Raw genomic sequence first — 13,811 nt, forward strand, 5'->3', positions numbered from 1 at the left:
CATCTCTGGAGCTCAGCCACAGTGATCTTTGGGTTCTTCTTTACCTCTCTCACCAAGGCTCTTCTCCCCCGATAGCTCAGTTTGGCCGGACAGCCAGCTCTAGGAAGGGTTCTGGTCCTTTCCGTACCCACTGTATATGCAATGTAATATCAATATAATAATAACTGTAAAATCACTATAATTGATTCATAATAGCATAGGGCTGCATATAGCACAAGAGCGGTATTGACATGGCACATTTATGTTGTCTTATTTGGAACTTATATTTTGTAAAGATTTAGCAAATATAATTAAAAACAATAAATAAATAACAACAGTTTAATAGTATGGAACAACGTGAGGGTGAGTTTATTTTTTAAATAATTAAAAGGTGCATAAAAGGGTAAGGCGGCACTAAGACCCAGAGGACAGCATCCTCTCTCAAACTAGAAGATGATGCTTATCAAAGCTGCAACTTTTGCATCAGAGCCCTATAAAAAGCAGGAACCCTGCGACCGCATATCAGTGAAACCTATGAAAAATTGCCGCTGCTTGCGGGCAAAGTATCTACGTTTTAAAGATGACTCGTTTGTGGACGTGAAGAGGAGCAGGGATGTTCTTACACAACTTCTGGGATGCTTTATATTGTGCAATTTTGCAACTGGTATGCCCTCAGCTGATTTTTATTTTTCGTAGAGACCGAAGTTTGAGAATTAGAATGAAGCAGAAAAATATCTTCGCATACCACAGAACGAAAACATCCACGAGCGTTTGTCTGCACCTGATGCTGGAGCTGACAGAAATCATGAAGCGCCGAAAATATTGCTTTAATTTCAAAATATGAAAACATATGGTCTGCTGGGATGGAGCGCAGCGGTCATTTCAAACCAACACCTGGCCATTTCGAGGTTTTGAACAGCTCGACCGGCACCAATGTGACTTTAACACCTAAAACGGACGAAAAACAAGAAAGTTTCGCGTTCCAAGTCACCTTAGCGTCCGTTCTCGGTCTCATCACTCTTGCAACAATATTAAGCAATGCGTTTGTCATCGCCACCATTTCCCAGTCCAGAAAGCTCCAGACACCGGCGAACTTCTTGATCGCGTCCCTGGCCGTCACGGACCTTCTGGTGTCGGTGCTCGTGATGCCCATTTGCGTGCTGTACACGGTCACGCACGAGTGGACGCTCGGGCAGGTTATCTGCGACATCTGGCTGTCCTCAGATATTACCTGTTGCACCGCGTCCATTCTTCACCTCTGCGTAATCGCCTTGGATCGATACTGGGCTATAACGGACGCGGTCGAGTATGCCAAGAAACGCACCCAAGCGCGCGCCGCGGGGATGGTGGCGACCGCCTGGATCATCGCCATCTCCATCTCCCTGCCACCTTTCTTCTGGCGGCAGGTGAAGGCAGGGGAGCTCACCACCTGCTCGGTCAACACGGACCACATCTTCTACACCATCTACTCCACTTTCGGAGCTTTCTACATCCCTACGCTGCTGCTCATCGCCCTGTACGGGCGGATTTACGTGGAGGCGAGGAAGCGCATTTTGAAGCAGTCGCCCAAAAAAGCGGGGAAAAGACTCACTTCGGCACATCTGAGCACGAATTCCCCCGCTTCGGTGGCTTCGACTTCTCCTTTGCATTGTGGAAGGCAAGAGCTTTACTCGGACAGCGGGTCTCTGGGCAGTGACAATCAAATTAGAGTAACTGTGTCCGATTCACTTCTGGAGAAAAAGAGAATCTCGGCTGCGCGAGAGAGGAAAGCCACCAAAACCCTGGGCGTTATTTTAGGAGCCTATATTGTGTGCTGGTTGCCGTTTTTCATTTACACACTGCTGGTTCCCCTCTGTCCATCCTGCTTTTCCGCAGAACTCTTTGACTTTTTCAATTGGCTCGGCTATGTCAACTCACTGATCAATCCAATAATATACACCATGTCGAATGATGACTTTAAAAAAGCTTTTCACAAACTCATAAGCTTTAGATGTTGCAGACGATAGTAAAATAGATCAATAATACTAGGATAATGGTCATGCAGTCAGTCGGTCATTATCGCAAGTGATATCGCTGCGCTGTTGAATGCTTGATTCTGATTGGTTGACAGGTGCTGATTGTTGTTCTTACACCTGCACGGATTTGAAGCAGTTCCAGTTCATTACAGTCACATATTATTATTTCAGGGTTGTTGTTTTTTTCTTCAGCATAGCACAAAGGAAGCAAAACAAAGACACCGCCAATCAAATAAATGACAGAAAACAAGATCAAAATGACAAATTATTTCGATTTGGTCTTAACTAATTAATCTAATAGCCTCGCTGTTTGTAATTATGCTGCTGCCTATTAACATTGCCGAGAGCCGCAGCAGACGCAGATAATTACACGCGCTCTCCCTCCCTCGCGCTTTTTCTGTCACAAACACCCAACCTTGGTTACTCCAATAACTGATTAGAAACAGCCCAAGCCTTGGTTCCTAGTTCAAAAAGTGACATTTTCCTCACTTGTTTCAAAACAAGAAAAAATTATAAAGTTATAGAGATGAAAACCTGAAAAATGTGCAGAGGTGAAACCATACAAATGCAACAGTAGCCATTGTGTAAGCAATTAACTCCAGATTCACGTCGTTGCTTATTGTGTAGAAAAACTAACATTGTACAAATCGTACATTTTCCTACGATTCACATCAATTCATACGAAATTGCCTCCTTGATCCTGTGTCCTGGTAATGACCGTCTGACTGCACATATATCACATGACTGCTTAAAAAAATCAATAAATACAACACTAAATAAATAAGTAAATGGACATGAAATGATTATCGAGTTGATTAGTTTACTAGTAGAGATGGCATGAGCACAGATACACTGGAAACAGGTTTCCTAGATGAGCGGTCAATCAGACTGACCAATCAAAATCAAAAATCCCAGACAGCAGAGTGTAATAAACTCTGTTATGTTGGCCTCGTTTGACATAGTAGATGTAGGTTACTCCTGCAAAACTGAGCGGAATTTACAATGACTTTGGATTTCATAGTGCTTTGACAGCGTGTGGTCAACCAGTCGCTAATTAATAAAGCAAAAATGTGTAAAAAGCTTCATTGTCATTATAAAATGTGCAATTAAATTGCTCTTATGTGATCACTGCCTATAGCTGCTGACTGATCCTAAACTTAATAAATAAGTTGGGTAATCCATTTGCTTGTGCTCACATTAAATACGTCTTTCATCCTGTCTTACAGTGTGAATATGTATATGTGTCTTAAAGCAGTGCATGCTTATCTTATGCTTGAATAACGAAAACAGGCCTACTGATGATAAATTCTTGCACCTAAATCTATTTTAGTGGCTCTCCTTGTCCAAGCTCCCATAAATGTGGGTGTTTTGGTGAAAAGTCCTTGTTTGATGAAAGCAAGCAGTGGGAATTTATACTGAGGTCAAGTACTCACTATACAATCATCAGCAGTACGAGTGCCTCAGACAGAGTTAAACTGACCAACCCGAGGCCATTGAGATTTAGATGTGAATTGAGACCTACTTCTAACACAAATTCTGTACTATGCACCCATAAGTCATATTATCTGTCACTTGGCAGTATGAGAGATCACTGAGTAACTGAGAATGACACGTCTACCGCAGGAGGTGAGTAATACGTCAAAGACGCACAAGAAAAGGGCTGAGGGGGAGATATCGACCTATCAAGCCCATATGGAGGTGACAGGGAAGGATCACTGCAAAGCCACAGCATATCGCGAAAAGGCACGTTTGATATTTCCCACAATTCTGCTTTTCCAAAATGAGCCTGTGTTTCCTTCAACCCTTTCTTTGTATGTGTAGTCATGGTGGATATTGATTTACTTATCATGCTGCAAAACCTCCAACAGCAGCCAGTGAAATTGGGGACATTTATAAGCAGGGGGCCAATGGACTAGAAACTGACATGAAAATCATCAAGAAAATGAAAATCATGCTATTTTCACTGGTTTTTGGAGCGCAGACCCTTTTAATGTCTACGAATTTGATGTGAAGTGAGTTTTAAAGACCTAATTTTATACTATTACAGCTTGAATGCCAACACCCGCAATAAGTGTAAGCTGTCCTGTCAGAACCGCTTAACAGCGAATCGCAAATTAGCTCTCAGAAAGCGACGGTGGTGGAAAGCAAGCAACATGATGGCAAAAAATGTTAGTTTTTTTCCCCCTAACCATATTGGTCTTTTTGGAGTATGCTGATTAATATGACTTTTATCAAGAGTAGTATTAGTATAAAATGATTTGGACAAGCTTGGAGGAGCCGTTAATTATTTGTTTTCTTGTTTAATTCATTTGAATGTAATCTCTTGTCTTTGCCATTTATCTTTTCTTCTAAACTCATTAAAAGTAGTAGATTTAATACTATGCAAAATTAATCTTGCATTTCTGTTATAAGCCGTTGTTGTCACTAAATGTTTTTCTTTTGTTGTTTTTTATTTAATATGATTAAAATTGAAATATTTGGTTATAGCACATGTTTCATCTCAAATAAAGTTATTTTTTCCCTCCTTGTCCTTAATGTCCTCTATGGATGGAACGTTAATCATGAGCGAACAGAGAAACACTCGTTTGCAGGCATATGATTACCACTTGTCTGTGATAACATATGACCTTGATATAATCAACATACAAATCACTCAGGCATATATTGCACACATGGCCTGCATATACAATATGCCTGAACATGTAGTCTTACTAAAATCCATGCAGTATTACTGCATACAGTCATTAATCTTTGAACTTATGTTTTTAGATTTGCTGGACATGAACCTTCATCATATTAACATTTCTAAAGGCTTCATTTATGGGAGATACTCTTCTTCGTCTGTTATTAAACACCAGCTGTTCCTACGCAATTGAAAAAAAACGTCAATCTGCTTTGCAATTACACTTTACCTTAATTGTGCTAAATGGAGCATATGTATCTATGCAATGATGTTAACATGTTTTCTCATATACCACAGCTTATTGTTGAAATTAGTCAAATCTGATTATGAGCTGCTCAAATTTGTCGCTGGTAATGCACAGTTAAAAGGATAGTTCACCCAAAAATGAAAGCTCTGTCATTATTCACTCACCCTCGTGTCATTCCAAACCTGTATGACTTTATAACCCAATGTCATGTGAAAACTTAAATATTTTACAAGGTAGCAATTCTATGAATTCTTATGATGTGATTCATACAGAAATGTAATCCTACAAATAAGATAAGACATGAAATAGCCACTAATATGTAGTTACGAATGCCATAAAACCTTTCACGGAACACTAAAGGAGAAGTTTATCAGAATGTCCTGGCTGCTCTTTTTCATACAATTATAATGGAATAATCAACTTCCCAAAACAACCAAAAAATGGACAATAAAAGATGTCCATACGACTCGTGCACTACATGCCATGTTATCTGAAGCCCTGCAATAGCTGTGTGTGATAAACTGACCTATATTATATAAATATTTTGCTTAAAACTACTTAAAGGGGACATTGGATGCCCATTGGATGGTATGATTCTTTTGGGTCTTCATGAAATGTCTGCATCTGCAACATAAAATTCCTCAATGATCGTGTAAAACGACACCCTTTTTACCTTGTCAAAAACAGCTCTGTTCACAGCGAGCCGTTTCGGTGCATGTCTCTTTAAATGATAATGACCTACTGCTCACCCTCCCCCTCTCTTCCATTGTTTGTGTATTCTGTGGCGCATTACCATCAAAAACAAAAAAACGAATTCACTGCATCCTCAGTGGCTCTGATGTCAGGAGAAAATGAAGACTCTTATGTGCACTTTTACATCCAACTACAAAACATCTGCATTGCTTATGAGACATTGTTGTCGCTACAGCTGCTCGAGCTGGGAGAAAACAGCGTACAACTGGCTGAGGGCGGAAATATGCTAATACGGGACAGTCTGTCAGCGGTCGTGGGCGGGGCCTGAGCAGTATGACGTCATACTGCTCAGAAAATCGAAACGCCTTGATAATTGAGACTGTTTAGGTTTGGGGGGGATTAAAAAAAGGAGTGAATGGATTTTTATCATTGTACATTCACTTATATTCACAAATGGTATCAAAACACCAGTGACAAATAATGCCAAACCATAAATGTAGGTCGGTTCCTCACACAAAGCTACCATATAGCTTGAAAATATTATATTTTTAGAGTTATTACACTGACAAGAGTAAATGACAACAAAATTGTCATTTATGGGTGAAGTATCTCTTTAAGAAGACATATCAGTCTCCATATGTAGTTCTACCTGCTCATCCTCAGCTATAGATCACACCTGTACGTCAATCATGTGTCATGCCTTATCCAGTCTTTAATAAATATGTATTTTTCCCTGAGCATATCTACATGGAGTAAACACATATGGTTAAAAAACTGAGACATCCAGATATAGTTCAAAACCTCATATTGGAAAGGTTGTAACGTTCAAATATCTGAACCCTGTGAAAAGAACAATGCACTTGCAGGCATTTATACATAAAATCAATGTCTAAGCTGATCCTTTGCAAAATATCTGCATGTACAGCTCGTTTTCTGCTTTCTGCAGTAATATTATTATTTTTTTCTCCAAATGCCATTCCTTGAGATTGACAGATACCTGTGTTTACTTGTTGGAGTGGCTTATTATCAGCTTTATACTATTTTATTGCTTTATATCTTTGCTGCGCCTCTGCATTATTTACCTCAGGATTATTAATTTCATTAAAGGAAGTATGGAGGAAGGAAATATTTTAGGTATGTTCAAAGTCAGGAAACATTTAGGCATTTGTCTTACGAATGCTATCCAGATAATGAGTTTAGCACAGGCCATTAATCCATTATATTTCTACATGGTCCATAACAGACAGCAATCATCAGTTCAGTAAATGTCAAGACAAAAAGTGATTAATTGTGATCCAAACACTCGCTCAGATTCAGAGGAAACAGACTCCTCTGACAGAGGTCTTCATCTTGACGTCTGACATTCATACGCTTTAGGGAGGAAGTCCGCTCCGTAACGTCGGCATCTGTGAAGCGACGTCATGAATGCCACATTATTCAAGCGCTTTTAATGACTATTCCACTTTTAAGCATTCCGTATAGCATGCATCTTATCTTTCTCAAGGATATTTTGACATTTGAAATTGCACAATCTTGTCTCAAAGGAGCAGAGACATTGCAAATAATGTGTTATATAATCTGCGAGAGTCTAGCCTGTCTGCCGTATCACTGTTTAGAGAGATTTTAAAGTCGTTTCATCTCTATTAGCGAATTAGCGCTTTCTTATGCGATGCCATTAATTAACAGCTGAAGATACAATATAGAGATAGGGATATAAAAATAGGAGATCAAATCTGCTGGGGAAAATGCTCACACAGGAAGTCAGCATGATGGGTAAATTAATATCTGCTCTTCATTTACAATCATTTACATATAAAATGTAGAGGTCATCCTTATAATCACACAATAATCCCTTCACATCGATGGTTTGGCAGCGTCAGCAATTCTGATTGTGCCTGTGCGTCACTGCATAGCAAAGAGACTTGATTTTTAATGTGGTTAGCATAACTGAACGGATCAAATGTGAAATGATTGTAGTCATAGCTGTAACAACCATAGTTGATATTCAGATGATAGATTTTGACCATTTTGTGTTATTGAAATGTTGATTCTTATAGGGATAGTTCACCCAAAAATCTATATAATTTACTCATCCTCAACTTGTTCCAAACCTGCATGAATTTCTTTCTTCTGTTGAACGCAAAATGAGATATTTTGAAGAATGTTGGTTACTAAACAGCTGCTGGTAGCCATTGACTTTCATTGTATGGAAAAAAATACTATGAAAGTCAATGGCTATCTGAAATGGTTTGGTTACAGAGTATCCTCTTTTGTGTTCAATAAGAAAGAAATTCACACAGTTTTGGAACAACTTGAGGGTGAGTAAATGATCAAATATTAATTCCGGGGTGAACTATCCCTTTAAATTATTACAGTTGCAAAAAAAAAAAAAAGAAGAAGAATATTGCAATAATGACATCAAACAACATTGACATCAAGTTATGACAAATGGGGTGACTTTTAATACCACATGTACACTGTAAAAAAAATTCTGTAGTTTTTACAAAATAATTTTGGCAGCTGTGGTTGCCAATGTCATCAAAGTAGATGAGGTCCATTTTGCATTTTGTTTTTGCTCTAAAGATTTTCTTTGTTTTTCAGCAGGGTTATTTGTTACATAAATCTATGAAATAAAAATGTCTATACTTGCATTGTATGGCAGAAAAAAATATCCCCTAATGCATCTCAATAATTGTAAGAGCTACTGCAAATCATGTCCATGGGGAAATTGTGTTTTTTTTTTCTTATCAGGATAAATGATGTGACATTCATAGATATAATTATGTCTCAGAGATTTGAAACATGCTCATTTATGGAAAGCTAAGTTTTGGTCTACCTTAGTAAGCATGCTGTATCAGGGGAAATATATTCCTCCATTAAACGTATGATGTGTAGCAGTTTCAGTGCTGCAACATAACCAGCAAACCAGCGCTTCTATTCTGAGAAAACTGACTCTTTCAGTGGTGTGCGGTGGTGTTCTGAAATGAGGAGGCATTTTGTGACATTATAAATACCTTATGTATATATATATATATGGTATTTATAATGTCACAAAATATTTCAATTTAAAATAAATGCTGTTCTTTTGAACTTTCTATTTATCAAAGAATTCTGAAAAAGTATGATAGTTTCCACTAAAATATCAAGCAAAATAAAAAGTTTGAAAAACTGTTTTCAACAGTGATAAACATTGATTCAGTACCAAATCATCATATTTGAATGATTTCTGGAGGATCATGTGACACTGAAGACTGGAGTAATGGCTGCTGAAAATTCAGCTTTGCATCACAGGAATAAATTACATTTTAAAATATATTAAAATAGAAAACAGGTATTTTAAATGCAGCCATGGTGAGCATAAGAGACTTTCTTTAAAAAAAAAAAAAAAAGGTCTTACTGACCCCAGTTTTTTTTATTTATTTATTTATTTTTTTTATGGTAGTATATACGTACAAATCATTATGTGTAATTTCAAAATCTTCACATGTAAAATGCGAACAGCCATAACTATGGTAATTTGTCCTTGTAAATAGATTTGTCTCACCACTACTATATTAAACTACTACTGTATATAAAACAGTCAAACTACTATAAAGCTGATTTTAACGTTCACCAGACAGGTGGTTTGCCCTTGAGCTTTACACATGAGAAATCTGCAACTGAACAGGTTCCTTTTAGAGCATCAAAGTTACTTTAATGTGAAAATCTCTACCGTCTCTTACTTCCATCATTCAGTTTCAAACGTCTTTTTGCTTTTAAATACCTACATACAACAAAATGACAAAACATTTTTTACTTTTACTCAAGTGTGTTTGGCTATAGATACTTAAGACTTTCCCATTCACTTTTTGGAAAAACGATGTCAGTTCAGCCTAACTTTCTGTTCATAATAAAACCGCAATGGCTAAGCAACCGGAACGATGGTATTAAAATAAATTAAATATGATAGGCTTCGGTAAACACTCTACTGTCATTATGTTACACCAGCATGTGGAAATGTCATTTGGTCAATGACTCTGCATTAGTTCATGACATCAAATCTTCAAGGACGCTGAATTTGGTCTGCTAGGAGTGAGAGTCAGATTTGAAATTCTTCTCTCCATAGCACAGAGTCATTACTCTGGTCTGCTGAAGTTTCCTGGGGGCAGCACATCTCGGCTCTTCATGGCACATATAGATTTAGAGTGGCTTCACTGTGCACAGTCATAAATATACCGCTGGAAAAAGCATTTTGCAAGGCCGTGTGATGGCTTGTTTGAAAACAGGAGATTTCTGTGACTTCAGTGCAGTTCATGCCGATGTCAGTCTATGGTGACTGTAACAGCATCTATTATGCTTCTCATTTTCAGAACAGATGGCCATATTCAGGACAATTTCCACTGTTTACAATTCACCTTGCATGTACTCTAGACAGCCGGCCATTTATCTAAGCAATCAGAGTTGCTATTCACTAATGGCTCGAGTGAAAGTGCATTTCAATGACTTCTTTCCTCAGATATGACATGAGCTCGAACATAATATATCACATACGCACTGTATTCACTGTACGCTTATATAAACTTATATGTGATGCGTTTATAAACTGAACACCAGAGAAAAGTATTTCTACCATGAATCAATCTAGTTCCGTAATGGAGATCTACAACAGGCAGGAATGTATGCTAAAGGATTTGTTTTTCTGTTAGATATACAAATACACATACACATACACAAAAGGTTTAATTTAATTAAAGTTTGCCCCCTGGTGGTTTCAAAGCATTTATAAAACCAGATCTATACAAATCTCACAATCTTGTGTTCGGTCTGTGTGATCTTTTCATTGCACGTATGATATATTGAGCTCAATAACGTGATTGATTTTCTTCGTCTCACCCACTTTTGCCGACAAGAAGGGCTCAATCAATCACAGAGTATCTGAAAACACTATTCGAGTGCGCATTGCAAAATAAGTAGGTTGAGTTTGATAACTCAGTCATGACATGAGCTCAATCTCCAGCCAAAGCAATACCCACGACCTCCAGACAGCTGCCCGGACAGTCACTCACTCCAGGTTAATTGAAGTTCACCCTTTTGATTGGTCAGTGATGGAACTCATTAGCATAGGTGAGAAGGTCAGCCTGCTTTGCATTTGAGCTCATTTTTACCACTCTTAATAGAATCAGGCTCCCGAAGACAATTAAACGTAGAAAGGTCGGCCGACTGATTTTCCTGACTTTCTTGCATTACCGCATAAGTATTGTCCGTACTATATCCCTGGACTGTTCCTGCCATCAAGATAGATGAATTAACTCCACTATTGGACAGGTGAATTTGAAAACCGCATTGCAGAGATTTGTCATTGAGCTGCGGTTATTAGTCAGAATAGGATTTTCCTCTAATTCTGTTTTAAAAGCAGAAAATGAAAGCAGCTGGTCAGGGTGTCCTGAATGTTCAATGGGGTCCAACTGTCTAATAAGTCACAGACCATATTGAAAATCTGGGGTCTAAATTTGAAAATTAAATGCATTTTAAAACCTGATTTAAAGTAGGAAATAAGCTGAAAGAATTTTAAATATTTTGAAAAAAGAAACATCATGACATAAAAATAAATATGAAATATTTAAGATTCTGCACTATTCATAAGTCACTAATCAAATAAGTAGGTAGTTTGTGACATTGACTGATTTATTGTTCTTACTTCCATTGAAGACCAATATGTTCTTTAGATCTTTATTAAATCATTTTGGAACATCAGGTTTTACACTTTATCTTGGGGAGTCCATAGTTAATTGATCGTTTCATATTATTCTGATGAATATACAATTTGCAGTGGAAAATCAGAAAATTACAACAACAAAAAAAGTGCAGAAAAAGTATATTCATTAGTGGTCTCAGAATTTTGGAACTGCAACCATTACTAGAACATTTTGATGGCAAAATAATAATGTTGGCACAATAAAAAATAAAATAATTTACTATGACTGTAAAGTAATAGCAATAACTGATGTAACTACGGGCCTTTGGTACACTGAAAAAAATGATTCGTTGTCTGAACAACCATTACTTATAAAAGTAAATCGAACATATTTTACCATGGTAAATTTCAATATTTCTCAACCTTGATCTTAAAAATACAGCTTATTAAAAACTATCCTGTTTGTGGTTTTGTTTGATGCTTTTTTAAATTTAACATATACATATATAAAATTAGTAGTAGTTTGTTTTTTAGTCCTTATATAAATTTAAAGCCACACTTCAAGATGCAGTGCAGAAGAGAGTTTTTTTTTTGTTTGTTTTTTTTTGTTTTTCAGGCCACAAGCAAAATGAGCAGCTTTATTCAGAGCCTTAACTATGTAAAAATGATTCAAATTCTTATTTCCAGAGGGATTTCTGCTGGTTACAAACGGCCACCAGCCTGTTCTCATTATCTCTTGAAAGTTGGAAGTTCAACGTGCACGGTCCAGAGCTGTGTAAGATCTTGAATGGATTTCAAGCTGCGGAGACTTATTTATGGCTGTGAAATTTAATAAGCAGGGTGTGTGTAATCCTCTTCCCAGCTCAAGCAGTAGGCCTGGGGACTAACATGCACCACAAGGGTACGACAACACTCGCTCAGTACACAGATCTGGCCCCATGATCAGAGAAAGGGCAGAGCTTGCTGTCCCAAACGGGGGGAGTAGAATACAGCGTTTCAGCTTGGCAGCCACAAAAGCTGGCAGAGGGCTGAGAAACTTGTGTCGAGTGGGCCAGACTGAGAGAGACGGGTATCGGCCGGATTGGAAACAGAACAAGTAGGCAAGTCGAGTGGCTTGTGACCGAAACAAGAAGGCTAGCAGATGCTGGCCCAGAAGGCTACTAACAGGATGAGGATAGTTCACCACATGGGCCCACGGGGATTAGGAGTCAGAGAGAGGTAAACAGATTAGTCTAGAAAAAGAGGCAGAGTTTTTAACCTCATCACTCCCCTCATACCCTGCAGAGCATCTTCCACCCACTCACACACTTGAGACCAAATCTGTACCAAGAATCTGCACCATCTGTCAGGAATACCACCCAACTTACAGCAGTGCCCACAAACAGCCCCGTCCATGGAAGCCTGGACACATAATCGATGGAAATGAACTCTGTCACCCTCGGATGTGAGATAAGTCGATACGGACTGTCTTTTCTTTCCAAATGAGCAACTTTACATCCAAAAGGACATAATCTACTGCAACATGCCATTGAAAACAGGATTATTTCTCATTCTGTTCTTGTTTACCCTCCAAGCCACTAGAATAAAAGGTAAGCCGGTGTTTGAATGCCATTCTAATCCTGTTTTATTTAAACAAAGTCCTATAATTGAGCAAAAACAGGACATCTAGTAATGTACAATGCCTCAGAGCGACTACAGCCTGTGCGATTCCTCACACAATAGCATTTTCTGCCCTCGGTGATCGAATGAGCTTTTAAATATTTTAGGAGCCAATTTGCAAGGACATAAAAGAAACCCAAAGATTTTTCTTATGCAAAACAAAGCCCGATGACAAATCATTTGATCACATTTTTGTGGCAAGCATGCCATTATCGCTTCCTTTTTGGCACAATATGCTGGAAAAGTGCGTTTCACTAACATTTCATGCGGGTTCTGAATGCTTCTAGTCTGGCTACAGCGTTCAGAACCTCCGTTCATTAGCAGAGAGAAACAAAAGGCATTCTGTTTGTGGCTGTGTGGAACGCTAATCTTTTCTGGCTTGTAGCTTTGCTGTGGGGCCTCGCTCATCGCTTCAGAAGTACAGCTCAATTAGCATCGCCGCCGCTCATGTCTGCACATGTGCTCGGCAGGCTCATAGACAGCAGCGGGACACATGATCAAATCAGTCACCCTGGTTTATCTTTGAGAAATTGCACCACTGGCCCTACATCTGCTCATTTGCTATTTAACAGATGTGGTCAGATGTTTTGTGACCCAGAAACACATTGTTGAGACCCCTGTATCTCTGAGCTCACTGTCTTCCACCACAAACATCTCTAAATTGGGCCACATGTGGCACTAGAACAGGGCATCTTTTGTGTGTGATCAAAATAATTAGACTGAAGGTCCAATCTGATTTGTATGGAAGCCCGTTTCTGCCACTGAATAAAAAATAAAAAAAAGGTTATTGCGACTTTTTATCTCACAATTCTGACTTTTTTTCACAGAATTGTGAGATATAAACTTGCAATTGCAAGTTAT

The 13,811-nt window shown here is 38.4% G+C and overlaps 2 protein-coding genes across 6 annotated transcripts in view; both read left to right on the top strand.

Moving 5' to 3' along the window:
- Window positions 1-342: 342 nt before the first annotated feature.
- LOC107741868 (5-hydroxytryptamine receptor 1B-like) lies at window positions 343-2,013 on the top strand. Its single transcript, XM_016554670.1, has one exon. The coding sequence runs from the start codon at window positions 843-845 to the stop codon at window positions 1,983-1,985; it is 1,143 nt and encodes a 380-aa protein (XP_016410156.1). The 5' UTR covers window positions 343-842; the 3' UTR covers window positions 1,986-2,013.
- A 10,286-nt stretch (window positions 2,014-12,299) lies between these two features.
- The window catches only part of LOC107741842 (interphotoreceptor matrix proteoglycan 1-like), a 26,320-nt gene continuing 24,808 nt past the window's right edge, over window positions 12,300-13,811 (top strand). For all 5 annotated transcript variants that reach the window (XM_016554622.1, XM_016554621.1, XM_016554624.1 and 2 more), the window contains exon 1: window positions 12,300-12,880. In XM_016554622.1, the coding sequence (XP_016410108.1) occupies window positions 12,814-12,880 (67 nt within the window). In that variant the 5' untranslated portion in view covers window positions 12,300-12,813. The remainder of the gene's footprint in view (window positions 12,881-13,811) is intronic.

Source organism: Sinocyclocheilus rhinocerous, unplaced genomic scaffold, assembly GCF_001515625.1.
Source record: "Sinocyclocheilus rhinocerous isolate Xijiao unplaced genomic scaffold, SAMN03320098_v1.1 scaffold1157, whole genome shotgun sequence".
Taxonomy (NCBI): domain Eukaryota; kingdom Metazoa; phylum Chordata; class Actinopteri; order Cypriniformes; family Cyprinidae; genus Sinocyclocheilus; species Sinocyclocheilus rhinocerous.